This window comes from Phalacrocorax carbo, chromosome 4, assembly GCF_963921805.1.
Source record: "Phalacrocorax carbo chromosome 4, bPhaCar2.1, whole genome shotgun sequence".
Classification (NCBI taxonomy): Eukaryota; Metazoa; Chordata; class Aves; order Suliformes; family Phalacrocoracidae; genus Phalacrocorax; species Phalacrocorax carbo.
This window is the reverse complement of record NC_087516.1, coordinates 51417804-51440162: the sequence shown is the minus strand read 5'-3', so window position 1 is coordinate 51440162 and position 22359 is coordinate 51417804. Positions and strand designations below refer to the sequence as shown.

Sequence of the window (22359 nt, the reverse complement as noted above, 5' to 3'; positions counted from 1 at the left end):
GCTCAATATTCTCAGCATGACAGTGACTTTCTCGGTTTGAATTCTGATTTTGCAGATTTGTTCTTCTAACAATAGGAGAGCTCCTAAAATCAGTCATTCAGACAGTGCAAGTATTTTTATCTCCAGATATATGCATGTATTATCCTCTGAAGGGGTGAAGGCTTGAAAGTCTACTGAACTCACTAGCTTAGCATGACGTAAATTATTCTAAGAATATTTTATTTATGTTTGCCTTTACCGTAAGCCCAAATATTCCCAGGAAAGTTAGAGTTCATTAAAATATTTTACTTTTTTATGTCCTTTCTGACAAGCTGCACTTGTCAAGTGAATGTACCACCCTCCGATTTATATATTTGATTGTACCTTCATTATGGGATTATAAAGATCTAGAACTCCATATTTCAAACAGACTGCATAGCCTTCTAAACATTTTCTCATTTAATACCGTTGTACAATCTCAGACAAAGCATCTCTGTCCATTCTGCTGCTCTCCATTTCTTTTGCATGAAAACACCAGGTGTTTCATCAAAAGCACTAAGAATATGCTACTTCAAGAGACAGGAGCAGATAGTATAAACATTGTCAACTTGGGACTAATTTTTAATTTTTCTTATTTCATATGAAAATCACTGAAGCAAGAAGTACCAATAATGTATTTTTACATTTCAGTATGTTTCGTTTTCAGTTTAGTGAGCAATTCTTTTGTTATCACTGAAATAACTAAATCAAGACACATATACAGAACCACAGAATCATTAAGTTTGGAAATGACCTCTAGGATCATCAAGTCCAACCGTCAACCCAACACTACCATGCTTCCTAAACCATGCCCTGAAGTGCCGCGTCTACACATCTTTTAAATACCTCCAGGGATGGATTCCTCCACATCTCTGGGCAGCCTGATCCAACGCCTGACCATTCTTTCAGTGAAGATATTTTTCCTAATATCCAATCTAAACCTCCCCTGGTACAGTTTGAAGCCCTTATATATGCTTAACTTAACTTTGTGGTATTGCAGCAACCTTTGGGCTCCCTTCCCAGGCCTGGCCAGCTGAATGCTGCCTCCCTGTTTCCCATTGCCTCCTGTCAGGCTGCACAGAAGTCCCTGGGGCTAGGAACTTTCTGCTTGTACTTTAGGAAGCATAGAACAATCCAAAATATACTATTGGCAAATGCCTGACATTGAGGTGACCTCTTTCAATTCTTGTTTAAAAAAAGTCCAACACCACAAAAAAATCCAACAACAATGTGTCCCCCTTAAACTGGAAATTGCAGAAAGAGTGAAAAACAGATTATGATAAATAGAGGTGGGATCCTTTGAGGAAGCGAACACACTGACCCTGATCCAACAAAGAACTTCACCAATGATTAACTTCCAGTACACAAAGTGATCTTACACAACTCACCAGAACTGTTCAGAAATCTGCTTAACTGTCAGTTGGGGAGAAAGCCTGACTGCTTGCAATTATTCTTGCAGTTGTGTGCCAGTTCTGCTTGTCAGGGATGGAGATCCAAAAGCAGTGCTTCTCCTGTACGCTGCAGATGTTATCACTGCAATGTAATGTTACACTGACATGTAAGTCAGACGAACCCAAACACTTGCACACACGTCCTTTAAAACCTGCACACTAAACAAGTTTTACTCTTCAACTCATTACTTTTTATGTAAAACAAAAGCATGCATATAATACTTTCAAAAAGTGTCTCTGATCATTACTCCCTCTCAACTGCAAAAAATCCAAAACTGAAATCCATGTGTCATGGACAGCAGTAGGACTATTTTTGTATCGATGTAATCACATATTCCTTACAACTGACTAAGTTCCTTTTGCCCCCCTTGTCACAATAAATATTTTCAAGCAGGTAGCACAATACTATATTTTATTATCCCATCTTGCATGAGATGTTCAAAAGCATCCAGACAACATTAAATACACTGACACTAAGAAATTTTGAAAGTACCATTTTATAGTAATTGCAATATTTGCTGATTATCACCAATGTTTTACAGAAAAGAAAATTCTAAAAAGAAAGGGAAAGGCTTAGCGTCATGATACTGAATTTCAGGAGGTTTTCCATCATGTAATGCAAATATATGTTACTAATGAAGTTGGATAAAGGCGTTCCACCATATCTGAATTAAGATGATATAAGTCTAGCTTCCCTAAGCTCCCTCTATGAAGAAGAGTGGGCTCCATCAGGGAGTAAATCAGGGCAGTAATCCAATTTAGATGTTTTGAATTGCTTTAGAGAAGCCTCTCTGTCTCCACTGACCATACTGGAAAAAATGGAAACATTCTAACATAAGAATCCAAGTTACGTGACTGAAGTTAGATGACGTGGATGCTTTTTCCCCTCAAGAATGTAATATGACTACTTACTGTGTTATTCACAAAGCCAAAGACATCTTGAAAACATACATCCCTACATCACATTTCACCTTCCCTGAAGAAGAAACCAACTGGGCTAAGCATGGCACATCCCCCTGCTGATAATCAGTGCCAAGGTGATCTGCAGCAATTTCAGGTACACAGTTCTGCCCTGTAACACTGTAATAGCCCACGGGACCAGCTGACTCACTGGCTTGTAAGCCAAGATGGCAGTTGTTGCATAAAACCCTGCTTTCTCCTCTGAGCAGGTAACCCAGAAGAAGTTTTGTACTACGCACACTCATCTTTCACTAACAAGAATAGCAGAAATGCCCTTCTTGCCCATTCCTCACTTCCCACAAACCCAGACACACAGCAGAGATGACAAGAAGCACCCTCTTTCCCACAAACTTTCTCTCTGAAGACACACTTTTAGTTCAGTAAAGCTAAAACACCAACAGCAAACTCACTGCCATTGCTGTTCCGGCTGAAAAGTACCAAAATTATTCTAATGCTGTAGTTGTCATAAAGCAGCATAGCCCGAGAGGTAGAAGCTCGTAGCCTGCATTTACTGACACAGGAGATCAGGAAGGGTTATGGAGAAAATATCATTTCCAGGAGATTGTTCAACTATTCCCAAATTATTGTTTATCTGCAATGCTACAAAGAGATTATTTTAGAAATCTTATTAATATGGCCCACTATATCTTAAGGGTAGCAGGAAATACTCCTGAAGCTTCCTGAAATTTATCAGGGGAATAAATGCAGAGAATTAACGTATTTGGCCATATTAAGTTTAGTTGGTGTTAAGCTAACTGCCTGTCCTTCACCAAGAGAAAGTTAAAAAGATACTAAAATATGAAAAAAATAAATCCTTACTCACAGTTTTGCCAAAACATAACAAAATACAATATAGATCATTGCATAAAAGTTTGTAATTGTTGCCCACACAAAGTATTTTCAATAAGGTTATTAAAATAAAACATTTCTCCTGCCAAAACATTTCAGTTAGCAACCTTACAATTACCAAATACAGGGAAATAGAATTCCCTGGTAGAAAACTGTAAGGCTTCCTTTCAGAGGCTGTTTCTGTGTAAGTAACACACAAAGAACTTCACACCAATGCTCAAGCAAAAATCTCACTTGGGTTTTTTTTTTTTATTTATTTTAAAGAAAAACACAACAGCAGATATTTTAGGAGGAAGTGTTATCTAATTTTGCTTTCACCTGAAGCACAAGCTAGCCAAGATCTTTCAAGTCATTGCTTCTGCCTCCCTTACTCGACTTGCATGTTTTATCATAACTGATTCTGATCTAACCGCTGCTAGCCAGAGTTGTTACTAGCTGTACCCGTTTTCTAGAAGCCAGTTTGTTTCTCCACAAGTCGTAGTCCCTTCATGCTGAATTCAGATATCACGAGGCACTACAAGGCAGGCAGGCTTCCTTCCTGCCAATGAACTTGTATAGCTTTACAGTTTGTACTGTTCAATCACTAGGCTGTTTCCAAGTGTGGCAACCATGCAGTAATTTTAACCTCTGATCAAGTTAGAGAACTCACTAGCCCCTGTGTCATCAATTTCCAAAGGAATAGGACTTTTACACAGAAAGCTTAGTGGCCATCCTCAAAATCCAAGTGACCTGCTGATAGGCATCTCATGCACAATCTTCATCTAAGATACTGGATTAACTCTTCTTTATTGAAAAAGATTTGGCATAAACAAAGAGCACACCATCACCTATCCCAATAATTAACAGAAATTCTACTTAGTATTTTTTCCAACACTAATACCATAGCAGCAACAGTAAAATATGTTTCTGATGCAAAAAATACATACTTACAAGTTAAACCTAGCACTATACATAAATCCACCTGTGTTTTGTTCTTTCCAAAGCTATGCAATACTTTTGATGAAGTAAATTCACTATTCTTCCTGGATGGATCAGTCAGTTTCTCCCTTCCTGAGGAGGTATAAGGAGCTTGAAAGTCTTTTCATTTTTTTAAAGGGTTTTTTTTCCCCCCAATTATTATTTCCCACAAGTTTGCAAAAATCAAAGAGAAAAGTGCAATTGTTTATATTATTGGAGGAGTGATGTGTACCAATGCAGCCACACTCAAAACTAAGCATTCCTTTTGTCTTCTGTGGCTCTAATGTAAGCAATCAGATTTAAAAGGTCTCTGCAATTTCGAAGACTTAGGTAAAAATCCTTGCTGAAACCCTGATTTCTGTGCTTTGTTCCTAACCTTTCATAATGGCATGAGACAAACTACATACTCTCCGAGAGATCAATCACAGCTACAAAGGGAGTAATTTAGTGGTCCCATAACAGACCACTAGACCAATTTCAGTACATGAGAATTACAGTAACCTACAGCATGAAAAAGGAGTTAGATATTCAATTAGGTGAGGGGATTGTTTTTGTTCTGCAGATTGAGGTTGAGAAGCGGGGAGGGAATCCCCATTATTGGCAAGCTTAAGGCATCTGCACGTCCCTAGCTTTTGTGACTTTTTTTTTGTGACTACAGGATCAAAAAAGGTGGAAGAATGGGGGGGTGGGGGAGGAAATTAAGTCCCTCTACAATCTTCTATAAATTTTTTTCTAAAATTAAGAAACTAGGCACATATTTTTCTTCATTTATCCATTAAAAGTGTACAGCATGAAGCTTATTTTATTCATGCACCAAGCCTCCTTTAAGTATCTGTTGATCAGGACAGTGAGTGATGTTAAGTAGATGCCTGTAGCCCCATTGCAGCAAATGGTTAAGACAGACGTACTGCTCTGGTCAGAGCAATAGCCCACAGAATTTAGGCTATTGTACTCAATAAAACAGCCTAAGCAGGTTCCAATTTTCCAGTTAAATATACAAAGAGAGATAAAGTTCAATTCTAAATGGCCTGAAACAGAACACAGGTGGGTTTTCTGGTGGTGGTTCTACTTTTAGTAAGAAACCCATGTTTCATTTTACTGCAAAGACAATATACAGTAAACAATAATTCAACACTCCCAATATTCCTTCACCTCCCCATTAGTTAGGGAAATTTGAAGAAAAAACTAAATGTCAAAAAGGAAATAAATTTCCAACAAAATGTGAGAAAAAAAGTAGCAATGTAATACAAAGAGGGAAACAGACTATGCAAACAAATATTTGGAGTGACAAGGTAATTATATTTGAGGTTAACAGCTCCCCCCTCAATGTTTAAGAAAAATAAAAATCTAACTGTAATGAAATCTCCTATATACCCAGACTGGTTATCAGAGTATAATACATTTCAGCATATACTCAGCTGCTCAATCAGTGTGTCTGAGGATCAGCTAATCGTCTCAAAAAAACGTGGCACGTTCTGTTCAATATTCGTTCATGAAGTCCAGGTCAGAGAACATATTTGAAACTGCAGCCAGTCCTTAATAACCAGATATTAAGAAGCAGATTTTTATTTTCCCCTAGCTGGCTGTATCTGGCTTACGTACTCTGCCGCCTTCCCTCACATCACTAATTGACTGCAATTTTTTTTTTATAAAAAGTATGCTGAATCAACGAACAAGACACATTTTACTCATTTTTAAACTTTATTTTTATTCCGTGTTTCCTTGTGTGTACTCTTTCAGTAGTAAACAAAGAGATTAAAGCTGTTCAGCTCTGATCAGCTCTTGGAACGGCCTCAGTATGGCAGTTCTACACACCTTCTCCAAAAAGCTTACTGGATTCTCTCTATCAATGTATCCATCTGTACTGACATGGAGATTAAGAGTTCCTAATCTATTTCTAAATTCTCTAAGTCACACAAAGCTGCTCCTATTACTTTACCCTAATAATGTTTTTGGCAATAGAGTCAGGCACAGCACTTTGTCACCCCATGGTGCTGCGCCAACCCTCATGTAACACCTCTGCGTTGCAAGCATCTCATTGCTATAGAGTAAGTGATGCAACATTCACTATAAAAGTTGAGATCACTGAACCTTTAAAACCATTATCTATCTTTTTACAAAGATGACTGGACTATAAGAAAACCTTTTTATCCCTTTAATGCCACTAGCTTTTGGGCTGTTCTAAAGTGAGTAGAGGAGGGAAGCAGCCACCACAGGTCCCTACAGCAATCAACTTGCAGAGCAAAGCACAATAACCTTTAGCTTAGCATGCATAACTACTAATGCTGTTATGGGTTATTAAATTATCTGGCCCTGTTAGAATCCAACTCCCATACTTAACACTCTGACCTCCACCAGGCAGTCTGCAGTGACTTTTCCTGATAGAAAACACGCCACAATTTAAATTGCAAAAATTGCTTGGGTATACAGTGGTTACATTCAACACTTCCATGAAGAATGTTCCAATGCAGATGAAAAACACCTATCTCAGCATTATACTGACAGAACAGCCTGTGTTTCTAGCCATTTGGATGTTACTTATCACTCATCTTTCTATATTGGTTCGATTTTGATTATTTAACATGGATTTCAACATCCAAACATCTTTCAGTTCAATGGCTTCTAGTCTTCTTCTATTCTTCAACTAATTGGATAATCATCTATTTGGATATAAACATAGAATAACCCTACTGTCCTTGGCAGAGTTACTGCAGGCTCATACTAGCCTAAATTAGAGATGAAAATTTTACCCATTACCAGTCTTCCCACTACCTGAAGCATTCCAAGCGACCCCGATTGACCAGTGATCAACACCATGCCTACTTAGATACTGGAAAGCATAACTTTATTTCCACATGCAGTAGTAGTCCAGGAATGAGGGTTTTTTTTGAGATCACGAAGACTCTACTACTCTGGAATATATTTTGCAGGCTGCAAAAATGCCTTAACCTCCAAAAAGCTGCTAGGGCTGCTGTTCACAACACTACTTTGATAATTTTCTAAAAAAATTGTACAAACAAATCAGACCTGATATTCAGATGATTAAATATCTTGGGCTTGTAATTAAGAGATCTCAGCGTCGTATCAATTTTTAAAAAAAAATTCCTGTTAGCTAATACGGAAATTCAGCTTTCTTAATAAGCAGCAATCAGGACCTCACATTTTCAGAGGACTTCAGACTTCCTGCACCAATGACAGGATTTAACATTCCTGCAAGATTTAAGCTGCCAAGGAAAGGAGAATCTGATGTTTCCAAGGTAAGTTTCTCAGTATGAGTAGATAGAAAACAAAGCAGAGTTGTTTCACTGTATCAAGAAAAGACTAAAAGTATAGGCCTCTCTGTGATACTGAATTGCTAGTATTCATTTAAACAATGCATTAACTTAGCAACCTAAATATCAACCTCAGAACTTCACCACTGCTCACTTCAGATAAGCATTCAGATAACACATTAGCCAAGTGGCACCAGACACAGCGCAATCAGACACTAGAACAAGAGTGGAACTGCTCCCTACTGCAGTGACGAACTGGGTGTTTAATTACACCCATTCAGACCCATCTTCTAAAAAAGCTGTATTAGCTGCTTCAGTCTTATTTCCCTGAAAAATTCCTAAACATTAGTGTATACTATCATAGAGCAAGCTGCGCACACAAAAATGGAGAGGACTTGAAAAGAAGTGGAGAGCATAATTAAGCAAAGGCGTGTACTAAAATTAAAATCTAAAAGACAAAGTGGGCTTTTACTTACAACTAACCTGTACACACCTACACTAGCTTTCCAGGCAGTTATAATTTTTACTACAACAAGGTGCTTCTGACAGTGGATAGTCATCCATTCTCAGCTGCCTTTTCAAGTAAGAGCACAAATAGTTCAACGTTGAAGATAATTTATGCTGATTACGCCGTTAGAGTCTAGTTGTCTTTTTTTTTATTTAAAAAATCCCTCTGCCATTTAAGGGCAATCCATGTTGCACATAATGATCAAAATCTGTAATTCAGTGGGATTTTAGCACATTCATAGATGCGTTACACCACAGTGATTTATGTTCCCAGTTCTCACTTCTTGAGGGGTACCAACGACAGCAGATACCTGGCCTATTACCAGTTGCAAAGGCTACTGAAATGAATCAAGAAACTGTGCTCAATCTTATGGAGAAGACAATGCTGCTGACTACAGTATTTAATGTCAACATCCTATCCAACTATTTTGTTAAATCTCACCTTTTGAGATTTGCTAAAGCCCTGAAAGTGCATGGAATAAAAGCAATGCCTATGGAGGAGTCACATCTGCAACTCCTCCTGGAGCCCTTGCCACTCTTTATTGTGCAAGGCAGGACACTGGGTTAAATAGGCCACAGACTGATCTATTTCAGCCATATCTGCACTCTAACTTTGCCAAATGCCTAACCTTAACCAAGATGTCAGTGAAAGACAGCAAAGAGAGGCAATAACATACTGATCTGATTCTTCTTAGCTAACAAAGATGATAAAAAAATAATAACCTCAACTAAGTCCGTCTGACTTCACAGGAAGTAAGCATTTATCATAATCATCAGCTAATCAAGTTTCTGTTTCCAGAAGGTCAAAAAAATTGACTTTAAATAAAAAGCAATTTTTATGTTTAAATGCCGATACCATTTCCTGAAACTGTAGCAGTCTGCTCTACAAAGACCTAATACCAGGTTTAAAAAAAAAAAAAAGTCTGACACATTTGAACATGAATAACCTTTCCTGATTTCATCTGCCTTTTTCCTCCCTTCTTAACACCTCCTTCCTTTTCCTATTCAATTTTTCAACTCCAAGCCCCTGTGGGATCACTAGAAATGACATCCTGCTCTCCTTGGACAGGATGGGGCATGACACACCAAGAAAAGCTCACTGAAACTTGGCAAGCTGCAGTCCGGGCAGCTACGGCAGGAGCCCAGAGGGCTGTGGGAGCCCAGGGCACACGTTATAATCGTACCTCAAAGGCAGAGAAGCACAACTCTAAAGCTATGCCTGTAACTGGCAGCTGGAGGTGAGGAAAATCTGTAACAGCAGCACTCCTGGTTTTGATGTACCAGTGAAAGAGAGCACTGGAAAGCAGCATTTCAGTATTCCTGAAGCACTCAGAAGGAACATAATTTAATGAGCTCGGTAACAAAACTGGGATTTAAACAGAGATTTGCGCCAGTACCTCTGCTGGCAAAAATCAACACAGGTCCACTAACTTGCACAGAGGTGACTGGTGTGGTTCGAGGCAGTAATTTTTGCTGCTGGTACTCAGTTAGTTTACTTGGTCACTGCTAATGAATCCGCTAATGAAATTAAATAACAACGGTAGCAATCGTTTTTCTACACAAATTCCCAGGTGTATGCACTGTCTTACAGTGAACCCAATTCAACATGTATGGATATTGGCTTTTCCTTTCCTCTGACTTAAGCATGAAACATATTGCACCTCTTAAGTCCTGTAATGTTGTTCTTTTTCTTAATATAGAAAGCAGAAATGCTTTGAATTATGAAAATCTTATTCATTCACTTAAGGAGAAGCTATTTGCCAGGAGACCAACGTACTATTTCCGTCTTCTCTGAGCTTTAATTTTATACACACGTGCAAAACAGGGAAATGCCAACTTTGTTAGGCTCCGAGATCACTATTTGGAAGGCACCACACAAATGCTAATCAATCCTAGTCTGAGGCATACTAAGAGAATATAGCTGTATTAGCTGTTTTCCAGTGAAAACCTCAGTGGGCCTAAAAGTATACAGGAGGCAAGACTTCACAGCGTATTTTTCAGAGGAAAGATTCGTTAAGAAATATGCAGGGTAGACTCGTCAAGATAAGAGCTATCAAGAGGGAAGGACAATGAAAGGTGGCTGGCACCTCTGACAATAGCCTTTACAATAGCAAATCATGAGGTGTGTATCAAGACACACTCTGCTCTCCTGGCCCAGTTGCCCCTGCTGCTCCCATCCACATTCTGAACTGTGCAGCTTTTTCAACCTCAGAAAACAATTAATTAATATTTGTAAAGTGCTTTTGGAAAGGTCAAGCACTGTGTAAGCACTAAGTGTTATTGCTATGGTAAGGGGACAGAAAAGCTTTTCAAGTAGTTGAAAAATATATGCCAGTAGTTTTAATAAAGCATTATATATTCTTATAGCAGTAGAGATATTTGTTCTTAAGTTTTAATCCACCTTACTTTTACTTATATCGGTTCACAGGGAAAAATAATTCTTTTTAAAAATGAAAGAAATTTAAACCAATTTTTAAGATCATCACTACTACAGAAATCTGGAGATAAAAACAACATTTAGTCAAACAGGTCACACAACAATTTTCACCAGGCAGTAGCAAACAGCTTTATCATAGAAATCATGTATGCAAGAGGATGGAAGCTTATGTAAATATGTACTTTTACACAGCACAGATGCACAAACACAGTGTACGTTATGTTTGCTCAGAAAATAAGACAAGCAAAGCAACATTCACTGTCAGACTGTCCATCTGATACTGGTGCTGCTGCCTTTTCTCTGAAAGCCTCTCCTGGTCCCCAGCTGAACAGGTTCATTCCAAAGAGCTACAGCTGTCCAGCTGTCATGCGGCAAAAGGAGCATCATCCAAGGTCAGCAGTCCTATTGTCATCCTCTAACACACTGTCAAGCTCCTGGCACATAACTTGCACACGTACACATTAAATAATCACTCTTTCCTTGACACCAGATTTCTCCATTCCCTCCTCAAGCCCTTACTGCTGTCCCTCTCTACCTATAAAACTCATTGTCCACACTCTTCCATGAGAGCATGCTTCCATTTCTGATGCAGGCACAACCAATGTCCTGAGGATCCCTCTTATCTTTTGCTATAACCGAAACTGGAACACGGTATTGAAGGGGTTCATCCAAACCAGTCCAGGAATTTGTCTACCACAGCTGACTGGGCAGGAACAAGGACAGTTCTTAGAACAGGGCACCCCATCCAATTCCTTCTGTCACCAAAATGCTTACAACCAGCCTCTCAATGAGCAACCAGAGCTCCAATGTAGTCTGTTACTGTGATATGGCATCCCAGTAGTTTTCACTGATGCACAAAGGACAGCCTTTGAACATGCCCTTTATGTGCAATATCCTAGATATCTAAGGTTCAGCTTCGCCACAGATGCTCTATTTTGTGGTTTCACTTTTATCATATTTCATTAGCATAGATTAAGTATTAAATAAAATTTTAAATAAAAAATAAATGGGGGAGGGGCTTTATGCCTCAAAGTCATTAAAATATTGAGCTTCCCACTATGTCATTAGCTGTGTATGTCTGCTGAGTCTTTAATCATGTTTTGAAGAACAAGAAATCACAGACATGGAAACCACATGAAAAAAATGGCCTCAATCCAAAAGGAAATAATGTATCATCCCAAACTATATAAGTCAGTAGTAGTTTAATTATAGTTTGCCTAATTATACCTTATGACACCACTCTATAATATTGTAGTATAAAATCATACACACAAAACCTATATTGAAGAAGCATTATGCCTGTGCTATACACAAGAAAGTCATAAGTTCATAGTCAGCCAAGAAACATGCCATATGTGCCCCATACATTTCACCCCATAAAATGCTACCACAACAGTCTTCTGAAGAATCCAGCTGCAGCAAAGTGGTAGACAACATACGGTATGCCTCAACTAGCTACAAACTTTTTTGTTTGTTTTCCTCTTGAAATTTCGATGTGTTTGAATATAACTCTTGGCATAAAGATTTCTTTGGAGAATTACCTTTTCCAAGAAAGAAAGAAACAAAATATCATACACTGAAGTCCTAAAAATACAGAGAATCATGGTGGAAATAAATGAGAGAAACTTGGTTAAATTAAGGTTTTTGTACTGGACACCTCAGAGAAAAGACTGGTAAAGCCCCCTTTTACTTTCTGTGGATTCAAGTTTACGGGTAAGGTATTTAGATATCCACTAGAGTCCAAAAAAATGTCAATATGGAAACATGTTCATCACGCAGTCAGTACATGGCTTGAAACTGTTAAGTGTCATAAAACCCCAGGTCAGCATCAAATACTTATAGAAATACTGACACAATACATTAAGACACAGGGAAGTATAAATATTCCCCCTTTAATCTCTAGATGATGATGGACTACATTAAACAGATGCCACCCATCTTTCATTTCAGTTAGCTGAAAGAACCAATTAGATGCACGTTTTCATAATGAAAATGTGAATTCAATGTGAAGCTTTGTCTAACAACAGGCTTGTACAGCAAAGCCTAAGCAGAGTTAAGCCATGGTCTCTGAGGGCTCCTCCTGGCACAGACTACTAATATAGGATAGGGAATGACTGGAACTGCACGCGTCCACAGATGTGAGAGGCAAAAGGCCAGCAGATAACAATGAAAGCAGCTGCAGTCGTAGCTGGGGGGTAAGAAACATAAGTTTCTGTTTAGCAAAATCCATAATCACTCAACTTCTCAGTTAGGAAAATGCCTGATCTTTTCCACTCAGTATTCTCAAGAAAGCAAGATTTCATGTGTACTCTTACACTACAGAATTGCAAGCTTTTAAAAAAAACTCACTCACGCTAGCAGGAGAAGCCTACTATGAGAGCTATGAACACTGGCTAGCCATGTGGACCATCCAGAGGACAGCCTGTGGGCCATCCTGGGCACAGGGGACACTTCCATCTGGCCCGTCACCTGGAGGAGACACAGAACAGCTGCTCAAGCAGTGATTGCAGACCTAGCAGCTGAACACCTCCTCTTGAACACAGCCTGGCATACAACAGAGATGCCACTTCTGCAGTGGCCTGGGGGATGACATTTGCTGCCAAAGACAGAGGGAAGCACTTCTCAGATCCTCTTTTTACTCCAAAAACTTGAGCCATTCTATCCCTTCGGCTATATCAAAATAAGATCCTCCAAACAGATTTTAAGCCAAAATTAATTCAATATATAGGCTTACAGAAGAGTCTTCTATAAGAAAATGAACTGTATCCATATTTATCTTTTAAGTCCCATGGAAACCAATTAAATTAATTAACCTCAACTTTCGTATTAAGTCTGTTCTAAAGTGCAAGAACATAAAGCAGAGATAATTTTCCTACTCTAAGCTGTAAAAAAAAGAAAAAATTAACGGACAGCATAATCAGCATGAGCAGTGAAAATTCTTCCATATTAAAAATATTTTAGTGTTAAAAAGGAGACACCTGGACTATGGACTCTTTGACAACAACCACTTTTTTAATGCATCCATCATGGACTCTTAAAATAAAATTTACCATTTGATAGTGTGCATCCCAGGAATAACTAATATTTTCCGGTTTTAGGGACGGAGTAACCAAGATGAGCATTGCTCCAGACCTCCTGTATAACAGTTTACACAAATGAGTTCCTTCATATTCCAATTCCAGATTTCATAGAAGCTGTTCTTGTAATTCGAACTACTAACCTATAACTAAGCACCACCCTATTTCAAGGAGCTTCCTCTTACCTGCACCTGCATTTCCATATTTCTGTTTACCAAGTTCTTTTTTTTTTTTACCTGTTAACTCAGACTTTTTTTTAATCCCACAGGGTAAAACATTTTGATTCTTGAATAGGCTTCCCTCATTTTCTTTAAACCCTCCACAAGCTGACATCATATTTTTCAATATAAGACTCCAAACTGACTCATACCAACAAGCAGTCTCACTAACAAAATATACAGCAGGAAAAGCAACTCCTTTAGCTCTGCTCAGTACTCCCCCATGCAGAGACATATCGTAGCTTCATCGCCTGTATGAAATGGGGATTGGTAACCCACTACTTCAGTAAGCCACTGTTTTTCTAATGTTGCTTAAGAGCGACCTAAGTCTTTGCTTCCTATTCATGCAATGTTTCATTTAGCTTATTAAAATGAACCCTGTACAAGTGAGTTCATCTATTATGCAGCACAGACCACCCTTTGAAATTTAATTCCTCTTATTATGTATACACTAACAACCTTTTTGTTCATCTAGAATCTGAAAGTTTAAGAACTGATTTTTTTAAAAGAAATTATGCTAGTCATGGCCACAGTGCTATTCACACCATTACCTGTTAAGGGGTCAAACTGTGACACACACATGCTATGTAAGAAAGTAGGGGAAGATCAGATTTAAAACACAAATACCTCAGAGACAGGATTTTTTTCTTCCTATCAATACAGTTGGGAGGCTAAAATACCATTAGCTATGAGAAATCTAATGTTAATCTGAAGTCATATTACAGAATCTGAAATTAATTCAGCTGCCAAGAAATTGTTGCCATCATTTTATACATAGAAGACAAAATCTCCCTTGTTTGGCCACACGGGACAGTAGATTATCCAAGTTCAAAAAAAAAACAAAACACCAAAAAAAAGATCAGCAGCGTTCCCTTAGCTCACAGAATAAGACTGTCAGCTCATGCAATTTGCATTATCTTGGGCACTGTGGACATAAGAATTGAAAGTCTGAGAGAGCTAGTGAATTTCCACAACTGTAAACACTTTTAATTTGAAGACACTTTGCAGAACTTCGATCTGTCACAGCCCTTCCTAAGATGCAGCCAGCCCGCACACCTGCCTCAGGCACAGGAAAAAAATCTTATGTCCAGGAAGAACACAAGATACTGCCCACCAAAAAATATTCTTCCTGTGTCCTACCATTTTCATGTCAGATTTTCTGCATACTTGGAAACACTCATTGGATTTCACTTCCATAAACTTGTCTTGCATTCCCTTGAAAACAGACTTCTAACCTTCACCACACACTTTGGCACGAAGCTTCAAGTTTACATACTCATTGCACAAAGAGCATGTCAGAAAACATTAATTTTTTTAGAACTGGCTACACCTAATTTCATTTGTCGCAGCCAGTGACAGTAAACACAGGCAATATATTTTAAGCATAACAATCAAACTTACCAATATTATTTTTTGCTGTATTTTTCACATCACTGCTGATCTAGAGAATGTATACCTTAGGGACCCAAAAATCCTTTAAGCCAAAAAATATTTAAAACTTGATAATTACATTTTCTGAGAGCACTCATTCCTTCCATCAAATTGTGTGCATAATTCAAATTAAGTACAGCCTCCTCTCTTAAATGCACAATGTTATTTTAAGGGACTTGCACCGTGAAATTTAAAACCTTTTACGTATCTGTGACTTACTGTACCCAAGCAGTGACACCACTAATTTCGTGTCTTGAACTAATACTTCATTTCAGTACAGCCTAAGGGGGGTGGGGGGAGGACGGAAGGAAATAACAGCCTACCTGAAGCCTCTATCCTGAACGAGAGAAAACAGAAAGAAAAATCCAAAGAAGTGAGAGCTGCTGAAATGGTGTTTTAAATACATTTTAAATATTTTAAATATTTAAAATCTCTTAATAAATTATTCATTGAATATTTAAAAATACAGGGAAAAGTTCTCATATTTTGTATCTGTAGATTATTTTCTTGATCTTCATCACTCGCCTGGTCTGTGCTTTCTAGGGAAGCCTGCTGAAACCACAGTAACAGCCTGAATTACTTATGGATTTAGGGAGAGATTAACCCAGCTTTTCAGTAATGATAGTATTTTCTAAAAGCCCATAGAGGTCACAACTAGATTTAATGACATATTGTTTATCACATTCAGGACACTGACAAAATGTGATTTAGATGAATGAGGTACTTCAGCATGGAAAACATTGTGAATTGTGTGCCTTCCTCAGCTCTTCAAAAGATGACGGCCTGTTCCTCCGCAGCAATCACAAGTAATCATATTCCTTTCAACTACACTAACTCATACACACCATAAAGTAGGCCAGCAGCTTGCCAGAAAGCTATTATCTTGCTAGAAGTAGATGCAGTCCCCCTCCTTCTGCGATTTCAAATCCAGCAAGATCTCCCCAACAGATAGAAATGGTGAAGTGTCAGATGGGGATAAAGGACAAGCACAATCCAGACAGCTAGCTAGAGAGTACAGCCATTTACATGGCAGGGATTTGGAGACGCAGTCAGCTAACAAGGCATGCAGGGTAAAACCAGCCCGTGAGCACTAAGATCCCTAGGATGAATGAGCTGGAAAGCACACAGTTCCTCTTGCTGGAATATACCTAGAAGATCTGTTCCTTGTGAAAACTTCACTGCACAAGCTGTTATTTCAGGTACAGTATGAAAAGAAGGTCCCAAATCCAAAGCTGCTAGGCTGAGCAACCAAAGCAAAGGATCTGAGGATCCGCATTGTTCTGGTGAAACGGAAGACCTACACGCCGCTCCATTTGAACAGACAGAGCCCAAAGAAGAGACAGAAGGTAAAAACAGCATAAAAAGCTACAATACACAGAGAACCTGTCAAGCTGCTCACTATACATCCTTACAGTGAACGAAGAGGGTAAGCACCAGGACAGATGGCAGAAACTTCTAAAGCCTACTGGTGGCTTTTTTTTTTTTTCCCCTTTTGTAATCAGATGTAGCTGTAGAGATTAGCACAACATAGTAAACAGTTCGAGGATTACACTGAAATCCATCTCTATGTGTATCTACACCTAGAGAAATAAACAATACAAAATATACTCTGTTTCATCTCCAACCAGGATATGATTTCAATTTCCATCAAATCTGACCTCTCCAGTAAATGCCACTCAGTAGGAAAACCCTCAGGGCATTAAATGGACAAAGCGAGGCACGCAAACACTACATTCTAGCACAGCACACGTCTCCATGGGTCTTCAATTGATTTTGAAAACTAGATTCCTGACAAAATGTTACACCCTTTATAAAAATCCTCCCAGAATGATATAAAGGCTATGACCTAGCACTCATTACAAGAAAAACACCTGTTCATTTTTCATGCATTGATTAAATAATGACAAAAATCTAGTTATCAGAGGAAAAAACCTCATGGCAATGTATCTCCTGAGATGATTTCACCTACCCGTATCACAGTGACTGGTGTCTTTCCCTTCACACCATGAAGGTATGCAGAATATTACTTCATTCAGTTATATTGACTTCACTAGGAGGATACTTTGAGGAAGTATTGTAGGACAGGGAATAAAGAGAATCACATTTTGTTCATAATAGCTTTTGACTTGGGAATCCAGAAGACATCCAAGCAGCATATTCTCGTTAATTTACTTTGATATGTGAAGATTAACTCCAGGGAAATAAAAATAATACATTCAAGGATTCTTTCCACCACCCCCATAATTGTTTCTATTGTCACAGATTCATTAAATCCTTCTGGTAAACCCTTAAGTATTATAGGTCTGCAGTATTCAACATAATGAAGTAGCCCATAAAACAACTTTCCTGAATAACAGTCATTCATAACCGATAAATTACAAAAGGTCTTTCTAATACACATATACAGTAACCAGAGCACAACCGAAGTGCAACCAGCACTGACTGTAGCGCAACTAACACAAATGAAGGCAAAACCATCACAGTGCCAAAGCAAGGATTCCAGCTTAAAAAGGGTGTTTTGCCCTTGAGTCACTTTGTTGTACCCAGCATACCAGTTTATCTCAGCTGAAATTTTCATTCCAACAAACAGACACATTTTCTGCACACAAGCGCAACAAATTGTTTTACAGGAACACAGCAATGCACACCTGTTTGGCAGAGCAAACCAAGCTCATTTTGTATATAAACATGCTTTTGAATAATGACTATAGTGCCCTGCCCAAACTGTTTTGCAAAATAAATAACCACATGAGGAGGGTTTTGCTTTTGTTGCTGCGCCAAACGCTCACACCGTATTTTTCACTGTCACTCTCTTCAATATTTATTCTGTGTGTTCTCCACCATAACTTGTGATCAGCTACAGTTCAGAAACATAATATGCTTTCTAAATCTCAGCAAAAAGACTGAAGTACTGAAACTTACTGTTCCATGTCTGTTAAGCTTCTCTTGACGCAAAGACTCCCTTGCTTTATTTCTAAGCTCATTTTCTACTAGAGCAATAAACCACTTGAAACTCTTTGGTAGCATTGCACACTATCTGAATACAAATATTTTGATTCAGTGTTCACTACTAATTGGTAAGTGTTTTGCTATTGCACAGGAAAACAGATGCCTCTACCTGAAGTTTCTTCCTATTCTCTAACACACCTCCTTAAACCAGAGGTACCAGAGATGTTGAATGGCAACAGATCATAGTTTACTAGTTTCCCCATCTTCAGCTGGGTATCTGTAACCGGGATCTTCCTTTCAGTTACTTACGCTACAGCCAGCCCAATACACAGTTCACTATGTCAGCAAGGCTTCTGCTCTTCCAAGCACTTAGGTGCATTTAGTTCAAAACAAAACCAATTGATCTGCACCTTCCTGACCAGCAGGGTTTGTTTGGGCTTTCCCCATCCTTTTTCTGAGAACATGCAACAAAAAAAGTCAAGTCTGGCCTTCTTTGCTTGTGCTCATAGGTTTGCTGGGTGTCAGTGAAAACAGACTAATTTAAAAACACAATACCTGTTACCTTTTCAGTCAAACGCTGAGTTTAACAAAAGCTCCATACCTGCAATATGCTTCCTTGAGGACTTCAAGTAGCTAAGTATTAAAAACAAAGGCAAATCTTCAGGTAGTGTAAATGGATACAGCATACGGACTTGAACAAATCAATTCTCATCAGGCAGGCATCAATCCACCACCCTGATTGAATGCTCCACCCTAAGCTTTTAGAAAAGGTGATATAGAAATAACCCACAGGGAGGAAGGAAGACCATTACAAAAAATAAAAAGAAAAAAAACCAAGAACTTAAGAAAACCACTCAGGCTTTTTCTCACATATCATTATGAGTGCCAGATCTAACAAGGCCCAGTTACCTACAGATTTGCATGCTGTGGTTAGTTCATTTTAATGTCTAAAAGCTTCCAGCAGCCAGGACAAATACAAGACTCCTCTCCTTAGCTGACTCCTTGATATTGATCACAGAAGGAGCTCACCAGGCAGCTTTTTTCTCAGCCAGAGAACTTATATGAGCCTCTCTCTCTCTCTCCTCCCACCCCCCACCTCCAATTTCTCAAAACTTATTAAAACTTTAATTAAGTTTTAAGACCTTACATTCTTTTGCCAAGCACTGCTGAAAGAAATCAACAAGTTCAAAAAACTCTGGCGCAGACTAATATACAAACAGTACACCAGACCAGTAGGAGAGCAAGTATTCTTTCCATAGAAAATCAGCATAAGCTCTTTTCACCATACTGCATTTTCAGCTATCCTGTGAGCAATGCAACTTACCAACGGTTTGCAAGCTTCATGTTCAACTTCCAGGACACAAAACCAGTTTCAAGAGGAACAGAGAAGAACCAACAGTATACCAAGGGAGAGGTGCTAAAGGCACTATAGTTCAAAAGCTATTGTATTGCCTGCCTCCTCCATCCTTCTTCCACTCAGCCCTTGGCAGTCACTACTCAGCCTAACAAATACAAGGACAAACAGGAGCTACAAGCAATAGCTGTGCTTGGCTCCATTGAAGGAAGCAGTACTATAGCACTAGCTGAGGATCTAGACCCATAAGCTTTTTACAAATGTGCGCTTAATTCCTTCATTATTTATTACTAAAAAAATCTCCATAGATTTCATATAGTTACTGTTTTTACTATCTAAATTAGACAAACAGCGGTTTCTGAAAAACTGCAACAAAAACCTGGGCAACAAAAGGAATTCAAACACTCATATATATACTTTCTTTAAAAAAAAAAACAAACAACCTGGGTGAGTGGACCATCTTCATCATCCTTTCAAGCCTTCCTCAAATCCTTGACTTGAAACAGTTGTTCAGTTCCTCAGAGTTCCTCACCAATAGCTCTCATGCCTCTCTCAAGCTGTTCTGCGTCATGTCAAGTCTTGTTTTATTTTAACTATACAAACTCTTTATGACAAGGACTTAGTCTATATTTAGAAAACGTTGTCTAAAGATATAGTGCTATGTAAGTGTTTTACAGTTTCTCTGGTGTTCAACTTCAGCATTTTGGAAGTTACATGCACTGTCCTGGCAATTGCAAACTAGAAGGAAAAAAGAATCATTAATGTGAGCAGAAAACTGCTTCCCTTATATATACTTTTTTTCCCCCTTGACTATTTTCAAAGCATATAGAATCACAATAAAATAGCTACATTGTAGAATCTAACCAAATTCAAATGAAGGCATGAGAAAACACACAGAAACTCCAGAATTCTTGCACCCTTTTCCAATAGTTAACTTCTTGCTTACTTTCTTCAATGAATCCTAAGGCCCTCTTAAACTAAGGCTACAAGTAATATTGCTAATATAGAGCTTTCAGAAGCTCTTGCCCACAACATATTAAACTCCTTAAAACCAGGATAAGTAGCATTTTTTTGTTTTGTTATTTTCTCCCCCTTCCCCAGTTATGAAGTATTTAGAGATCTTAGAATAGGTTTTAAAAGCTGTGAACTTATGCTTGGATTTTATTGTACTAGAGCAAGTAAATGAAAGAAATCCTTTTTTCCGAACTATTCGATATTCTACATCTAGAACAGAGCACAGCTTTCAACTGAAAGCACCACAGCTTACCTTCTGACTTTCACAAAGAATAATTTTATTATATATGTATAAAAATATGTGCACATGCAGTATTTACCCCAGAAGATTGAAGTTTTAGCTAACCCATCCTGTGAGTTGCTTAGAGGGATATGTAATATTCCCTAGACACTGTAGGGTTCATTCAAGTCTTAACACCCTCATCTTCTCCATCTGCTAACACTCTTAATTTGAAACTATGATAGGTATAAATGATATACATCTCCTGACAAAGAAGATTTAAAAGCATAACCAAGTTATTAGGCCTTCAGCTATGCCACATAAGGTGGCTGTTTGCATGCTCTTCGCTCATGCCAAACTGTACATGAAAAAAGTTCAAACTGATTTTTCTGCACATTAAAAATACAACTGTACGTTACCCCCTCATTAGCGGCCACAAGCAAGTATTAAAGACTGGTGTGAAATTTGCTGAGACCCCGCCAGACAGCCAGCCACCAAAAACATATTTGACCAAGATCAGGAAGTTAAGATGAGGGATTAGAGAGGATGGAGATTACCTTGTGCCTAATGTGACTAATCCCTGAATTACTTCTAACATCCCTTTTGTCATAGAGTATAACAAAAGTACGAAGCTGGGAGAACGTAAGAGCTGATTTTTCTTCCATTCCCCACCACCTCTCCTCTATGTCTTTTTCTTCTCCATCTCAGCAGATGCCCCAGAGTTTGCTAGCTATAAAATAAAGATTAACAGATAAAAAGAAGCCATTTGTGGTGTCAACTCTTAACAGCTGAGAAACTAATTTCCCTGTGTTCCTTTTACTTCCTCATGTACTCCATATACATGCTTTCCGCAACTCGCTTCACAATTTTATTTTGAAACACAGTTTTCCCAAATCGTATAGTCTTCCTTCTACTTTCCCATTATTCATCAGCTTCTGAAATTTAAAACCCAGGCAATCCTTCTAACATCCCTGGTCTTTTTAACCTCGGCTCCAGCTGGACTTCATAAAAACTCTAAACAGCTTGTCTCTCACCTGGTGTTTTGCCCTTGCATATTACCATTAGTATAAAATAGGTGCCTATAGGTACAGAACAGTTTATTTTCAAATACACTGGACTTATTCACATCAATTGTATTTGCAGGGTCTTGACCATTCTAAAATTCCTACTCTTCCTCACTCTCAACTCACTGTAAGAAAAATTTTGATAACCTAATTTTTAGGGGCACTAAGAAATTAATGATTTAACAAAAAACCACCAAAACAGTACGCGTTTGGTAACTTTCAAAAAATCAGTCCTTGACAAAAATAAATGCTGTACAAAACAAAGTAGCAGACACTGAAAAATTATTTAAGGGTATAATCAAGGCCTTGTTAAAATCAGTAGCAGTGTTGCCACTGGCTTACAGGGCCAACATTTCTCACGGAGCTTACAACTGCTGCATTAAAAAAATGGGTTCAAAGCACTAATAAATTAGGGTGCTTGAGTCTTCTACCCACAGTATAATCAGCGCAATAACAATGCCTACAAAACACTAGAGAAGTCACACAAAGCAAAACAACATTGCTTTGCTACTCCCAGTGAGGACAGAGCCTGCCATCACTCTTGCACACCACGTTTCTTATAGCACGTCTACTTTTACACT

The 22359-nt window shown here is 38.4% G+C and overlaps 1 protein-coding gene across 7 annotated transcripts in view; it reads right to left on the bottom strand.

Moving 5' to 3' along the window:
• The window catches only part of CCSER1 (coiled-coil serine rich protein 1), a 733964-nt gene that overhangs the window by 704847 nt on the left and 6758 nt on the right, over positions 1-22359 (bottom strand). For 2 of the 7 annotated variants that reach the window (XM_064449959.1, XM_064449961.1), the window contains exon 1: positions 865-1124. The exons of 2 other annotated variants lie outside the window; for them this stretch is intronic. In XM_064449959.1, coding sequence (XP_064306029.1) covers positions 865-919 — 55 coding nt within the window. In that variant the 5' untranslated portion in view covers positions 920-1124. Of the gene's footprint in view, positions 1-864; positions 1127-22359 lie in introns of those variants that run through there. 3 more of the 7 variants (XM_064449955.1, XM_064449960.1, XM_064449962.1) reach the window with 3 other exon arrangements.